The sequence below is a fragment of the Callospermophilus lateralis genome, chromosome 5 (genome assembly GCF_048772815.1).
Source record: "Callospermophilus lateralis isolate mCalLat2 chromosome 5, mCalLat2.hap1, whole genome shotgun sequence".
NCBI lineage: Eukaryota > Metazoa > Chordata > Mammalia > Rodentia > Sciuridae > Callospermophilus > Callospermophilus lateralis.
The window spans coordinates 91,277,026-91,293,461 of record NC_135309.1 but is presented as its reverse complement, the minus strand read 5'-3'; the positions used below and the strand labels follow the sequence as shown (position 1 = coordinate 91,293,461).

The window sequence follows — 16,436 nt, the reverse complement described above, 5'->3', positions numbered from 1 at the left end:
GGGTGAGAAAAATGGTAACTATATGGCTTGAGCCAAAAGGATGGTAGCAGTTGCCTGACTGAAGCCATTTGTATAGGACTGAAAAACATTGGTGCTGGAATTGGAATTAGATTCAGGAACTAGACTGAAATTCACCACAGAAGAAACATAACTAAAGTTAACAGTTCAGAGAAATGTTTTTTTGTGGCTGTGGTAAAGATAAATTGGATAAATAAGAGGTTATATGGGTAGCGAGGCTGGCCCAATGCTGGATATTAAAGGCAATTAAGACCTGGACTTGGGATACAGCTACAAAACTAAATTGAAATTTTCAGATGAGTCCCAGTGGTCTACGTGACTCCATTCATCTTAACATCCAAATGTTGTATTAAAAAAATCCTTAGGGAAAAATTTCCTAACATTTTGCCTGTTGTCATAGATACTTTGAGACTGAAAGGAGGAAAATGATTCAAAGGGAACACGAGATGGCAGCAGTTTTATCATATAAAGAGAAAGATTGGGGGAAAAAACATTTGAAATTATTTTTTAAATAAAAATATGGAGCACTTTATTCTTTATGTATTGTATTCCTTTTCAGTACAGAGATTACTCAGTCATTGGTTTCATGCTTCAGAACACATCTGAGGTTCATTCTGACTATACTAAAAATCCTACTCCATTACATGTGATTGTTTCCTAAAATAAAGCTGTTGCCATTTCCTGTGGATTACTGTTCATCCGTGTTATCTGAGGCAGAAGAGTCCTGTATGGTGCAAATTCTTTTTAAATGTTCCAGCATCGCTTTTTCTTCCTCTTCTAGTGTTTCATCCTTCCTCATTTCCCACCTAAAAGAAAAATCACATCTTAGTATTTTCATAACTTCCAGGCTCCAGTCAGTTATTCAGGGTTTAAATATGTAGTCCCTGGCTACAGAGGCCTTGGTTTCTTCTTGTTTGTTCTTTACCCATTGCCTCTTGGGTGACACAGTTCATTGGCACTGCTTCTGCAGAGTGGGCCACGAGAATGGAAGAGGAAAACAGCTGATCTCTAGAATTCCTCTAAGAGTAAGTTTCAAAGTAATGTTTCAAATGAGGTTTCTGTATTTCCTAGGTTTAAAAAATGTATATAGTATTTTTCCCTCAGTGAGGAACATTTCAGTGGTTTTTAATTTTCAGGGAGGTTTGCCAGGAAGACATTGGCAGCAAAAACATGAAGATAAAACTGGATCTACATTAAGGGCAGGTCAATCTATTCATAGAAATAAGATCAGATTTAGAGTAATCATGTTAAATCACCCAAGAAGAATAACAAATTGTCAGCAAGGCTCCATAGAACATTGACCAAAAAAAAGAGGTTTAAAGATTTTCTAATTCTGAATGATTAGGAAAGACAGAATAAAATATTAGAATCTGGAACTATATATGTATATAAATTTGCAATGTAAATATAATTACAGTAATCCAAGCATACTTAATCCTTTTTTTCCCCTCCTTCCTTTCTCTTATGCCACCTTTCCAGGACTTATCAGGGAATACCAAAAGAACACAGCGTTCCAACAGGGCATCATTTGCGTGCACTTCCTTTATCCTTTCCTCATTCCTATTTCTCCCATCCCTTAAGCCATCTACTGTGATATAGTGCCACAAAAAATTAAACGTCAATGCTTATATATCCTAAAAGACCCTTTGATATAAGACCTTCTGATATCGCACTTCTAACAACAAATAAGGACTTCTAACAGCAAATAAGTATACTCAATGCCTCCAGAAGCCCCTTGCTGCATTATAGTCAGAACTCCTGGATAACAAAAGGACAGTCATATGTGAGCAAAGCATACTGAGTTTAGGGTGAGCTCTTTGGGTTTTCTCTGGACATCAAAAAGAAAGCATGGTCCCTACACTTCCCACAGAAACATCTTAAGAGGATGCCTACTCCTAAACAGGTGTCCTTGTTGGAGTGCTGGGTTCAGTATTCTCTGAACAATTCCAGCCAGCGGTATACATAAAAGAGAAGACGAAGTGGAAGTGTGAAGGATTAATTAGATTATTGCATCTGGTTTACATTTACATTTCTTCTTTACTCTCTGCCCAGTATTCTCTTCACCTCCTAGATCCAACACATATAGATCTAAAAACTGCTATTTCAGGTCTCCATAGTTTATCTATTTCCATAATGTTGAAGTTGGGTCATTGGTCATTCAGGTTTTAATAGCAACTTGAAGGATAGAGAATTTTTAGTATCACACTGTTCAAAACCACATCACATGAGAAAATATTCCTAAAATTAGTATTTTGGTAGTTACAATTTAGTCTACAAGATTACCTTGTACTGTATTTGTGGATTTTTAATGATAAACACCTCTCACTACCCATTTCATACAGGTGAACTTGGTTATCATTATTATGCATGTTAAATTGAACTGCCACACAAGCAAATAAATAATGGAAAACACTTTATAGAGCACTAATTACAGGATAGGCATTGTTTTGTATTTTTACTTTTGTTTATTTTTGGTCCTGGGGAATTATCTCAGGGGTGTTTTACCACTGAGCTTCATCCCCAGACCTTTTTATTTTTTCTTGCTAAGTTGCTTAGAACCTTGCTAAGTTGCTGAGGCTGGCCTTGAACTTTCAGTTCTCCTGGTCCCAGCCTCCTGAGTTGCTGGGATTACCTGCAGGCACAATTAAAACTTTTTAGTGCATTGTAGTTATATATAATAGTAGGGTTTATTTTGACACATTCATAAATGCATCTCATATAGTTTTTTCCATTTCATTTTTCAATAAACACTTGATGTAGCACTCTTTAAATTCTCATTACATAATGCTAGTATTCCAGTTTCATCAATTAGTCAATTGAGATACTCACTTGCTCAAATGTCTTTTGATATAAACTTGGAGTCTGTGCTTGGAAATGCAATATCCTGGATTAAAACCATTTTACAGGGCTGGGGTTGTAGCTCAGTGGTAGAGCGCTTGCCTAACTCATGTGAGGCACTAGGTTTGATCCTCAGCACTACATTAAATAAATAAAGGTATTTTAAAAACCCACTTTACCAGTAGTATTCATTGATGTTAAAATACTATAAATTTAATTTTCTGAAAAAGTCTCCTGTATTATGTTAGATAGTAAATAAAAAAACTATCTAAGGATCATACACTCTTATAAAAAAATTGGAACAGGAGGAAATATATTTATTTCTTTTCCTCCCATGCAAAAGTGCTAATATTGTCTGAGTAAATGAATTATTTTATGAATGTCAACATAAAAAATATGTACTATGCACATAAATATTTTGATCATTGTCTCTACCTGTGAAAATTGAAAGCAGTCTCTTTGCTTCATTAAAAATCTGTATAATTAATGTAATCTAAATGAATTGTATACATAATAGAATCCATGATAAGGATTTTGAAGCTTCATGACAATTATGGGCTCTTCACAGCATAATTGAGCTGTTAGTAATTGATATTAGGCAAAGTTCTTTACCTACCCCAACCTTCTTATATTTGTTTTCTGTTTATTAAGAACTTATTTCATAAGAAGGTAAGAAATACTGACAAAGATAGGTGAAAACATAATATTAGAACTATGTTTTCCCTGGTAATTTTACTCTTATTGAATAAAAGCATTAGAAATTTAGAATGTATGGTTACTGCAAGCATTGTTAAGTTTCATACTTGTAAGTTGTTAAGTTTATCTCTAATCATTAACATAACATAAAAATTGATTTAAAAAAGTACTAATGGAAGAGAAAATAATCCACCAATTTATTAAACACAATTGAATGGGCAATGTGTTCAAAATCTTTATACCTAGTTTCCACTAATATATTTAATATCTATGATGGAAGCAGTCACTACAGAAACCAGGAAATGTCAGAACCAGAAGACTCTATATATCCTGGAAAACATTATAAAGTGATTATATCTTTGTTTTTCTGACTTTGGTAGCCTGTCTTTTGCAGTATTGCTAAGTTTCCCACCTGCTTACTAGGCTAAGACTATGGTTAAGTTTTCCTGGCAGTTCTTAACTGGGTCAAGTCTGCCTTAATGAGGGTTCTTAAGATGGTAAGAAAATGTGGAGGGCATTTTCTGCTCACACTGTGTCTAGAGAATCCTACTATGACCCAGGGAAAAGGGATGGCAAACTTCTTTAACTTGAAGCAATCCCACACAATGAAGACTTGTTTTCCCAAACTGTCAATAGTATCACCTCTGAGAATCATTTGCTCTAGAAAATCCAAATGATACAGATTAGTAATGAGAACATTAAAATAGTAACAATCCCTATAAACTTCCTTATTTCAATTTTCAAAAAATATTTTTTAGTTGTCAATGTACCTTTTTTTAAATTTATATGTGGTGTTGAGAATCAAACCCAGTACCCCACACATGCTAGGCAAGCGCTCTACAACTAAACTACAACCCCAGCCCGCTTCTTGCATTGTAAATGGTTTCGTTGTTCACTGCCTAGAATACTGTTTGCTGGAGCCAGGAGTTTAGGAATCAGGGTACAGCTGGATTTGAAGCTCTTATCAGCTGTGTGGTCTTGGGAAAGTCAGATAAAACTGTGTCTCAGTTTCCTTATAGAATAAGACTAATAATAATTACTGCTTCATAGAGCTGCAATGAGGAGAAATAGCTAAGCACATATAAAACATAAAACAACACCTGTTTCAAAGCAAACACTCAATGAATGAAAACTATTATTATCATTTTATATAAGTTAGATAAAGTTAAGATAATATTGACATATTAATATAAACTCTCTCTCTATATATATATATCTGATTTCTATCTATATATACCAGATATATACGTATGTATCAGATATATATCTGGTACATACATATCTGATACATATGTATATATCTGATATTTATCTATACATCTACATCTAGTATATCTCTATATATCTATATCTATCTGTCTATCTATCTATCTATCTATATCTATCTATCTATCTATCTATCTATATATATATATATATATAGAGAGAGAGAGAGAGAGAGAGAGAGAGAGATCAGTTAAAGTTAAGAGAAAACATAGCTGTAATAGGCTAAAAATGACAGGGGATTATTTTTCTTGTATCATAAGCAATCTGGAGGTGAATGACTGCTGGCATTGGGTAAGGAGCTTGATAACGGCAGGACTGATGACTCTTTTGTTTTTTATGTTATGGTTGTCTTCAAGGTGGTTGTTGCCACTTCAACCACCACATTGTTATTCTGAGGCAGGAAGAAGGAAGAATGCGTCTATCACATTTTATCAAGGTAATAATACCTTTCCCAGATTCCTCCTAGCAGGTATTGGAGCCATACTGTTTGGGCCTGAATTCTGACTGCCTCTTACCATCTGTATGATATTTTACAAGTTTCTTAATTTATCTGTGAAACAGTGTTCTCATGTGTAAAATAGTGGATACTGGCAATATGCATCTCAACCCATTGTTAGAAAGAATGAGTGAATTATGAATGCCAAATGCTTCATAAAATGTTACAATTATTTTATTAGACTCTGTTTGTAGGGAGTAGTTTCCTTAGAGCTCCTATCTTGATGTTTTTTCTCCAGTTCTGTGCACTTCACATTGTTTTATCTGAAAAATTCTCTTAGAAGTGTAAAAAGGACTTGCCAAGTTTTCTTATGGATTCACTCACTGCCTTACTGTTCAATTTTACCTATCTATGACTGTGTGGTAATTCCCTCTAGCTTTCATGAAGGAGATGTTTTATGATAATCCATCCCATTTTCAGCCTAACATGGCTAAAGTTGTTTTTGTTTTCCTATAATCCCTTTGCTGTATTTTAAATATAGTCATAATGATGGCATCTGATCATATTATTGTCATTTATCCTGAAACACCAATAAAATACTTTATTAAAATGTTACTTGAAATAAGCCTCCAGATTTAATGTGATTATTAAACATTTATGTAGCACTTTATATTTACAAAGTGCTTTACAATTATTTATTAGTTAATTGTACTGTTAAATAACATTAACCATCTGGCAAAATTAATGACTTCAAATTGCCCTACCAGTTGGTAGCTGAGCAGTGAAAAGTGGAGTCATATTGGGTTTTATTCTAGAAAAAAACCTTCTTGTCCTTCTGTCTTCAAAAGCAGCATAGTTCAGGCTGGCTTTAGAGCCTTGGAGGTTCAAATCAGTGGAGAAAATGACATCTCTGTTCTCTTCCTCTTGCTGTTCTTCTGTACATGGGAACTTTTCTCGGTATTAGTCTTAGAGCATCTTCTCTTCTCCCTTGGAAAGTCCCACATCTACTAGTGCATATTCAGCTGTTGTCTCCACATCTGTAATTCATCTGTGATGAATTACATCACAAGATGAAATGCAATATTTTTAAATTTGGTTTTTGTCCTAAGCTCTTTAAATTCAGTTTCTTGATGAACATTTTCATTGCAGCTCCAATCTGTGTACACAATCAGCCATCAGTTAAGAGAAATTCTTACACTCAAGTATAGCCCACTGCCATCAGTCCCCAGTTCAGGTGCTTGTGGTTTCTGGGCCTGAACAGTGAAATATTCATAAGCTATTTGGATCTTCAGCCTTGTGTCACTGCAACACCAAACCAAAAATGTCTGCCCTGATTAGAGTTTAAAGTCATTGGTATTCTAGCTAGGCAGTAGTTCTGTTGAGCTGATGCTATGTCTTCTCAGGGAGAAAATTATCTTCCCAACTACCTCCTGCCTTGTGTTTCCATGTTTGCATTTCTAGCTTTGCTATTCTACCTACCTGAAATGCCTTTCCATACACCCCAAATCTGCTCATTGTTCCTGAGACCCAGTCCACACACCACCTTATTTATATATTCCTACCTAACACCCTAATTCTGATGTGATTGCCCTCCCTTGATTCAGACATCACCTAAAGTCAACACTATTTTGTTCTATTAACCACATATTGCATTGTTCCATCTCCTCTGTTACCTTTTTGAGTTATTCAATTATTACATCCTTTTTATTTTTCATATATAGTATCTTTTCATCTATACTTTGGAGTTCATTGAACACTTTTCATTATTTATTGGTTTAATTTCAAATGTTTTAGTTTGATAGTTCAAATAACACACTTTTTTGCCGCAGTCCGGCTGCAGCAAATTAGCCGGGGGGGTGGGGGGGTGACGAACAACTTGTGTACATTGATACAGCAGGAGTGGGAGCCGTTTATTGTAGGACAACATTACATTTCACACAGCTTATCTTAATTAACATAAACTAGATACAGCAGTCAACCAATAAGGAATCTCCACACTTAATGGCTCGATGGCGTTACTTCACAAACCATTCCCTCTGGCATTTTGCCAGGCGCCATCCTGACTTGTTTACAGACTCTAACATTGCCAGGTGCCATCCTGACTTGTTTATAGACTCTAACACTTTTTCTTCAAATAAGGGAGACACTAATTTATTTTTCTGATCCTCAGGAATGTTTTTGAACATATTTTTCAATAATGACCATTTTTTCTCCCATAATATGGCAAATGTAAAAGAGGACACATAGAAATTGACCTTTTATGTTCCAGTTATCTCTACTATCATTTGCTTTCAATAGATGTGACACAAAAATTCTGCTGCCCAAATTATGTTGTTCACCCAAGCTGAGGCCACTTAATTTGGCTTTTAAATAAGGCTTGAAATGTGGGCACAGTGGATTATTCTGCTCTTAATTTAGCCTCTAGATGACACCAAAGTGGCCTATATGTAATCTCTCCTTCATCCTATTTCTTCTTATTTATGTCCCTATTGACTTAGTATTTCTAAAGACTCTATAGATTCTTATTTCCAGAAACCCGAGTGATAAGAATGGAGATGCTGTGACCCAGGACATCTGGAACGGGGCAGTAACCTCTTTGTGGAGACTCTCTCCAGGCTCATGTTCTGATTTAATTTGGAAAATATTTGTGCATGGTGAGTGAAAGTGGTTTAATTTCATTTTGTTACATATGGATTTCCAGTTTTCCCAGCACCATTTGTTGAAGAGGCCACCTTTTCTCCAATGTATGTTTTTGTTTTCTATTCTGTACTATTGGTCTACATGTCTTCTTTGGTGCCAATACCATTCAAAGTGGATCAAGGACCTAGGAATTAGACCAGAGACCCTGCACCTAACAGAAGAAAAAGTAGGCTCAAATCTTCATCATGTTAGATTAGGTCATAACTTCCTTAACAAGATTCTAAAAGCACAAGAAATAAAATCAATAATCAATAAATGGGATGAGCTCAAACTAAAAAGCTTCTTCTCAATAAAGGAAATAATCAATAATGTGAAGAAAGAGCCTACAGAGAAAGAGCCACATGCACAACAGCTGGATCACTAATTTTCAGGTTATATAAAGAACTCAAAAAACTTAATACCAAAAAAAAAACCCCAAATAACCCAATCAATAAATGGGATAAGGAACTGAACAGACACTACTCAGAAGAAGATATACAATCTATCAACAAATAAATGAAAAAATGTTTTACATCTTTAGCAATTAAAGAAATGCAAATCAAAACTACACTGAAATTTCTGACTCCAGTCAGAATGGCAATATCAAGAATTTAAGCATCAATAAATGTTGGCAAGGATGTTGGGGAAAGGGACATTCATAGATTGCTGGTGGCACTGCAAATTGGTGAACCACTCTGGAAAGCAGTGTGGAGATTCCTTAGAAAACTTGGACTCAACTATCCCACTTCTTGGTCTATGCCCAAAGGACTTAACATCAGCATACTATAGCGACAATGGTCACATCAATGTTTATAGCAACTCAATTCACAATAGCTAAACTGTGGAAGAAATGCTCTTCAATACATAAATGGATAAAGAAACTGTGGTATATATACACAATGGAATATTACTCAGCATTAGAAAAGAATAAAATTATGGCATTTTCAGGTTATTTGATTGAGTTGGAGAGTATCATGCTAAATGAAGTAAGTCAATCCCAAAAAACCAAGGTCTAACATTTTCTCTGATAAGTGGATCCTGATCCATAATGAGGACTGGGGCATGGGAAGAATGGAGGAACTTTGGATAGGGCAAAGGGGAGGGGAGAGATGGGAGGGGGAATAGGAGTAGGAAGGATGGTAAAATAAGATGGACATCATTACCCTAGGTACATGTATGATTGCATGAATGGTGTAGCTCTACATCAGGTACAACCAGAGAAATGAAAAGTTGTGCTCCATTTACAATGAATCAAAATGCATTCTGCTGTCATGTATAACTAATTAGGACAAATAAAATAATTCCTGGTGTACATAAACTGAAATTTAAAGGCAAAAAAGAGAAAATATTCGATTATGCTTTTTAATTATCACAAAATAATATTATTTCTTTACTATTCATGAATTAGGGAAATTTTTTTATTTTCATAAAAAACAAGCCAAATTATTATTTCTTCTCCAGAACAAGCAAACAAACAAACAAAGAAACAAAACACAAACCTGTGGTATCTTCTACTCCAGCGTCTTTCACTTGTTAAATATGTCTAAATATCTCAGATTGACTCAAACAAAATATACTGGATAACAACATGGTTTTGTGCACTGTACTCTGCACACCTCAGGCACACACAAAATATGTTTCTACTGTTATATGTGAGAAGTTTAGAGTTATTATGATATTCTTAGTTGGATTGAAAAAACTTTTAGCCACCTGTATCACAATTGGTAATAGGTGGTATCTCAAATAGGTATTTTTAAATTATTAATTGTATGAGTGATAAAATGACAGCTCTTAAAGCATTAAAATTAGTCTTAACTTCCTTGGTTTCTACTTCACTACTTGGTTTTTAATGTCCCAAAATTCAATCATCATGCCAAAGCACAATTTCCTGCCAGCTAGCTCATTAACTTACTAACCACATCCAAAACCTTTTAAAGAATGAGGTGATGGTATAAAGAAAACAAGACATTCAGTAATTTCATATTATTTGGGAAGTGATTAGTATTTTTGGCCAATATAAAAAGTTTTAAAACAATCTCTGGCTAGCAAAGTACTTGATTCAAGTCACATATAATGCTGGAGCAAGTACTTTCATAGGCTACCAAATATTTAAATTTTAATTTCAGGTGATATACTCTCATAATTGATCCCAATAACCTTTTCCTTACTCTTTTTTAAAAATTTCATTTGTTATTTTTAGATATACTCTCTATATCACTCGTTTTCTACAGTATGTAACTTTATTCCATCCTCCCTTTGGGATCTCCAGTTATTGATTGCCTTTCTTTTCTTCTAATGTCAGAATTTCCTTAAAAGTATGAAATAGGATTGTAATAAAAGGTCTCTTTCATTTTAGTTCTCATAACCAGCTTGGATGTGAAGAAAAGGTTATAAGAGTAAATTCTTAAAAATTATACTAACAAGCAAAGTCATCAGTAAATCATGATTGTTCTCTCTTTGATTCTGGTTGATGTAATTAACTGAGAATAAATAGATATTTAGGTTATTGACTTTTAAAAGCTCAAAATACATAATACTAATTAAACAAATTAAATATGTTTTCTGTGACACATACAGCACTTTCAGACTCTCAGTTCTTAGGACATGCTGCAGATTTAGAAGAAATAAAAGACTGATCCAAATGAACATAAACTTTGGGAGACTCTGTCTCAGTGAACTGTAATAGTAAAAAATTAATTACAGTGGATCCCTGTTAGAAGCCTGAAATTAAAAGATTTTTATAAGTTACCTGTAATATTGGGCTTTGGTTTATGGTCTATTTAATATATATGACTAATGATGCATATTTTAGAATAGGGTTTTACTGCATATAATTAATTTCTCCAGTCATTCAGCAAAACATTTATTTTTGAACATCTAATTAATTCAAAACACTGTGCTAATGTAACAGAATTAGAGTAGCTGAGTATGATCTTGTCCTCAAGGTGCTTATTCAGAGTCCTTCATATGGGCTGGACTGAGTAATTATTCTAACTCCATCTTCAAAATTCCATAAAGATTTTCTATAATATCTCAGTGTATGTGTGAAATGTCAGTGGTAATCAAAGGCACTGGTGCCATTTCCTTAGACTTCATTATAGTAATTGTTTGTGAGAAAGGCCTAATTTAGCCCTTTCTTTCTTGACACATGAAGCAATCTGAGGTAGCTTTAGGGAATAATTCACATTTTTCATCACTCAGTGGAAATGGAGCAATGTTAACTACAGAAAGCACCCTGATTTTTTTCTTTTGAGCAGTAAAGTCATCATTAAATTGCAGTGAGATTAAAAACTATAGAATTTGATGTTGCTCTCAAAAGACATTTCTTTATGAAGGTGACTCTGAATAGCACTTAGTCCCAAAGGATAAACTTAAGGGAGGAGACAGAGGTAAGGCTGTCATATATTTGAGAACAACTTGATGAATATTGTAATTCGCGAATGATTATGGGAAATGTATTATAAATCATAACAATTAGCTTCCATTTAAATTGTACCATTTTTTAGTATCTTTATTTTTTTCCCACATAGAGCCACAGGATTAGAGTTGCTTTCTTAGAGATGGGACTTAACTATCCCTACTTACCACATAAGACTTACCCTCTAATATGTTCTCCAGATGAAAATCTACAACCACTTTTTCCTAATGTTTTACGAAATCCATTTATTTTCAATCCATCCCCTTAAACATATATTTAGTTGCAAATGAAGAAATTAATATTATTTTTTATGTAGCTTGAAACAGTTGATTTATTGTTTAGCCTTATCCTCACTAAAACAGAATAATTTTAAAAGTTCCCTTATAGGTTTCAATTTTTAACACTTGAAAAGTTTTTTTTTTCCTCTGAACTTTGTATTGAAACTCTAAAGTAGTTAAATAATATGGGTCCTACAAGGGGTCACAAGTCTTTACACACTTTTCAGTAGGGACTTTAAGGAATGAGTGGATGCCAAAAATTGCACTTTGATAAAAAAAATAGATTTTTTAATAAAACTATTTTTTAACTCAATTTAGTTATTTCTTCAAGTTAATTAAAGTGTATTAGTTAAGGGGGATTAATTCCAATAGGAAAAAGGAAAATATTAAGGAATCATACTCACAAAATTAATTTCAATAAAAGATAAAAGTGAACTTATTTGTGCTGTTTTATTTTCAAGTTGATAAATTGGGATTTTCTTTTTTAATATTATGAACATTGCTATGAAACACAATGTACTTTAAATTTTTTATAGAATATTATAAATGGTAGTCACATCTTTGCCTTTGGAAATTACAAAACAGGAATTTGTTAAAATAGTCAGATGAGTTATTTCAGCTTTCCACAAGTCATATTGACCTTACTGATCACTTTAATATTCAGAAAATAATGTTTATCTGTTTAGTTTGTAAAAATCTATAACAGTTTGTTAATATGGGATACTATTCAGAACCTCTGGAATGTGTATATAAAAAATATATAGAAAGACATAGAAATAAACATAATAAATATAAATATGTATAACTCAAAATTTAAAATATATAGGAATAAATAGTTATGTCTATAAAAATCTATACTCAAAACTATAAAATATCAATACTTGCCATCATGAATTAGGAATTTATTTGCTTCCTTCAGCCAAGGTTTTGTTATATGATTATGATAAGTAGCTATCGATGCAGTTTATCTGGCCATTTCTGCAAGAATTTAAATGAATGTTGTTTTACAAGTTGGTTGATTTCTTTTGCTACTACTAATGTACAAAAAGAATCTTTTGAAGCTTGGGAACAAGCAGCAAAACCCTTAATTTGAATTTATAGCCTTCAGAGACAAACTGCAGCACAACTCAACTGTCCAAGCAATTTATTTTAATTAATATGATTTGTTCTATATGTTTATGTAGGAGAGTTATATACGAACAAATGGGACAGCTAAGAATGCTAACAGTAACATTTTAAATAGTAATGGCTTAAGAAAAACATAAATGGAAGCATAGCCATCAGTAGTAATGGAATCCGAACTTCCCTGTTATTAGTAAATCATCCACATCTCCTCAGAGACTTCATTTCCACCAGTATTTTTTAAAAAGTGTAAGAGTTTAGAGAGAAGGCCAAGGTCATGATATTTGGCCAGCATTTAGTGCTGAGGTAAAAAATTGCCCTGTACTAAGAGAAGTGTCAAGACTACTATATATTGCCAGAACCATATTGTTGGTTTTCCTCAGAGTGATGTATAATTTAATTAATTAGAAGAAAAAAGTACTTATTTTTTTAACTTGATATCACTGGAAAGTTTCATGGACTGTGCTCTATAAGCATTCGCTGTTGCCAGGCAATGTATATAGCTGTACATCCATAGCTCTATGTGTAGTTATACAGTCACAGTTGTAATCCTAGCTACAAAGGAGGCTAAGGCCAGGAGATTCATAAGTTCAAGACCAGCATGGGCAATAACGAGAACTTGTCTCAAAATATAAAAATAAAAAGATCTCAGATGTATCTAAGTGGTACAGCACCTTTGGGATCAATCCCAGTACTGCAAAGAGATGGGGCGGGGGGAATTGGTGTATATATTAGGTTATGTTACAAGATACTTTAAATATGTCTATTCTTGCTCTACAAATGATAAAAACAACAATGTCTTTCATCAAGTATGAAAAGGTTACATATTTATAATTCTAAAATTATTTTTTAATGAAAATATTTTAATAGCCTGTCTTCAGCCAATACTAGTTATTTTGCCAACATCACTGACCTGTCCAACCATGCACTAACCACTTCTGGAGATAAGAATCTGAATAAAAGTACTCATTTAGAAACACTTGGTCCTTTTGCTGAAGAGTTTGTTTGCAACTTTGTTATCAAATTAGTAGTATTGTGTTTAGAAAAGGATTTGAAATATAGGTGTGCTCAGATTTTGTGTAAAATTGGCTAAGAGTTTTAAAAGCTTCAAACTGATCTAGAACCCAGTAGAACATGAAAACTTTAAATGGTTGATGGTACCATTACAATTCATTGAATCACTAATATATGTTCATGTTGTACAGATTCCAAAGTACTTTCCCTTTATTCCATAATAAAAGTATTTTCTAAATAGCTACTATGTTTTGAGCATATTGAATTACTAGGTTATTATAGTAGCATGTAATTATATACAGTAGTATATAATACTAAAAGCTACTGTATACTTGGTAATTTCAGTCTGCCAGTCACTGTTCTAAATATTTTGCATATATTAATTAATTTAGGTATTACAACAAATTTATGAATTGGGTTATTATTTATTATTGCTATAGACAATTACCTAATGTCACACAACTGGTCACTGGTGGAACCAGGAATTTAATCCAAACAGCTGGCTTCAGAGTTAATTCTCTTACCTAGCACAGTGTGTCTCCCACTGCAGCCTGTGTCTGTCTATGTTTCCTAGAACAATAAATGAAACATGAGCTGCTCTTCTGGAGCTCACAGTCTAAGAATAATTTATACCCATCCTGCATATGTCCAAAAAATTAACTGATAAAAAAAACCAGTCTCTTTGTACCCTAAATCAGATCATTGGAAGAACTGACCTGAGTATATTTCAGACCCACTAGAGTTGAGTTGCCATCACTTTCACAGTGGTGGCAGATTAGGGACCTTTCAACATAATTGTCATCATTTCAGCTGTTTGGGGATGGTGGAACCCCTTCCTGGATTCCTTTCCTCACTCCTGAGGAGCTAACAAGAAGTATTGCTTCCTTTAACTTCATGCTGGCATCAAGAAGGTTGGAAGGCAGGCCTGGCTCAGTGGCTTCAAGCGGGCAGGTGCTGTGGCCAGAAGGCTGATAATCTGCTGCATATATAGAGTGTGAGTGTTTCCAAGATAGGCCAAACGAAGAGGCCTGGAACCATTATTTCATTCACTTCTGCAAAAACCCTACAAGGAAGGGGTGGGTGGTTATGAGGAACTGAGGATTACAGAAAGTAACTTTTTAATATCATGCGATGGGACTGGGGATTGTAAAGTGATCTTTCTACCTATCATACCATCTCCAAGGAGTTGAGAGAAAAGCATCTTTAGACAGAAGTCCTGAATTTTATGTGGAATGTTTTCTCAGTTATATCACCAGGGGTATACGACCTATTTTATTTCATTGTGTTTTGATGGGTTGAAGGGTGAGATAATTTGGTGAACAGGAGCTTTAATTACATAGGAAAAAGTCCTTCTGAATCATCCAAACTTTCCCAAACCCTTGCATGTACTTTATAAATTATGGAGCTCCTCAATTAAGATTGTTATTTGGTTTCTCTTCCTTCTAAACCTTTTCCTATTCCCTTAAGGTGAGGATGGCTATGTAGCAACTTACTCTAACCAATGGACATTAATGGAAGTATGTGTTTGTGTTTTCTATTTTGTACAGGATGTGAAGAGAAAGTACAGATAAAGCAGGAGGATCCTTCAGATACACTCATCTATTTACAAGAAGACAAAACAGACACGTGATAATGCAACTCAACATTGAGTGTCATGTCAAGGCTGCATACTCAGGATGATCATGAGAGTCTTAGACATTGGTAAGATGCTTGCTATAGAGTTCAGAGAAAAGAAGTACATAATAAAAATAGATGGAAATAATTTATGTAGAAAAATAACAATTACAGTGTCAAAGTATATTAAAGAATTGGGGGGAACTCTTGGAGATCTTTTAATGTACTCCTTAATTTTATAGAAACTGTACAAGGTCACAGGTTGGTTTGGGACTTGAACTCGATACACTTGATCATTTTTCTGAAATTCATTGTTACTGGCTACTGTAATTGATTGATTCTCCTAAGGCTCAGGGCCAGGACTATTATTTTTGCAAACTTTCTACAAAACAGATAAGAGTGGGATTTTAGAATATAGTACTATTAATTGGTGACAGAATTACTGCATTAAAAAATTTCATTTTATTAATTTTTTGGGGGGCTGAACTGACTACTTCTCTAGACCCACTATTTATGATCTTTGGTTCATCGTCCAAATATTAAGTTTTAGAATCATGTATGATTCACTTTGTTGACATTGAGTAAGTGACCTAAACTTGTCTAATCCTCAGTCTTTTCTCTGCAAATAAGGATGGCAATACCTAATGGGCAAAGTCATTGTGTAAATTAAGCTAAGTTAGGAAAAGTTTTAGGCTTTGTCCATTATACATGAGATACTCTGTAGTTGATAGTATTATTATTGTTCCTCAAAGTACCTTGCTTTCAATATATAAAGTTCTAATTTTTGGTAATAGAATTAAATAAAAAATAATCTATATAAAATACTACTTTTAGCATTTTGAAAATACATTAAACAAACATGTGAAAACACTTCTCTATCATACTCTTATAGTTACCTAGGCAAATATCATCAGAAACTAGTGAAGGATGAAAGATGCCTGGTGAGCTTCTCAGGATCTTAATATTTTCTGTTAGTGTTCTAGGCACAATAAAGCTACTGAAAACATCTCAGTGGGGACAGCTTATGTCTATTCCATGATGCCAGGAGCCTTAACTG

The 16,436-nt window shown here is 33.9% G+C and overlaps 1 protein-coding gene across 1 annotated transcript in view; it reads right to left on the bottom strand.

Moving 5' to 3' along the window:
- Nucleotides 1-416: 416 nt before the first annotated feature.
- The window catches only part of Kiaa0825 (KIAA0825 ortholog), a 376,742-nt gene continuing 360,722 nt past the window's right edge, over nucleotides 417-16,436 (bottom strand). The window contains exon 20 of the mRNA XM_076856029.2: nucleotides 417-824. Coding sequence (XP_076712144.1) covers nucleotides 707-824 — 118 coding nt within the window. The 3' untranslated portion in view covers nucleotides 417-706. The remainder of the gene's footprint in view (nucleotides 825-16,436) is intronic.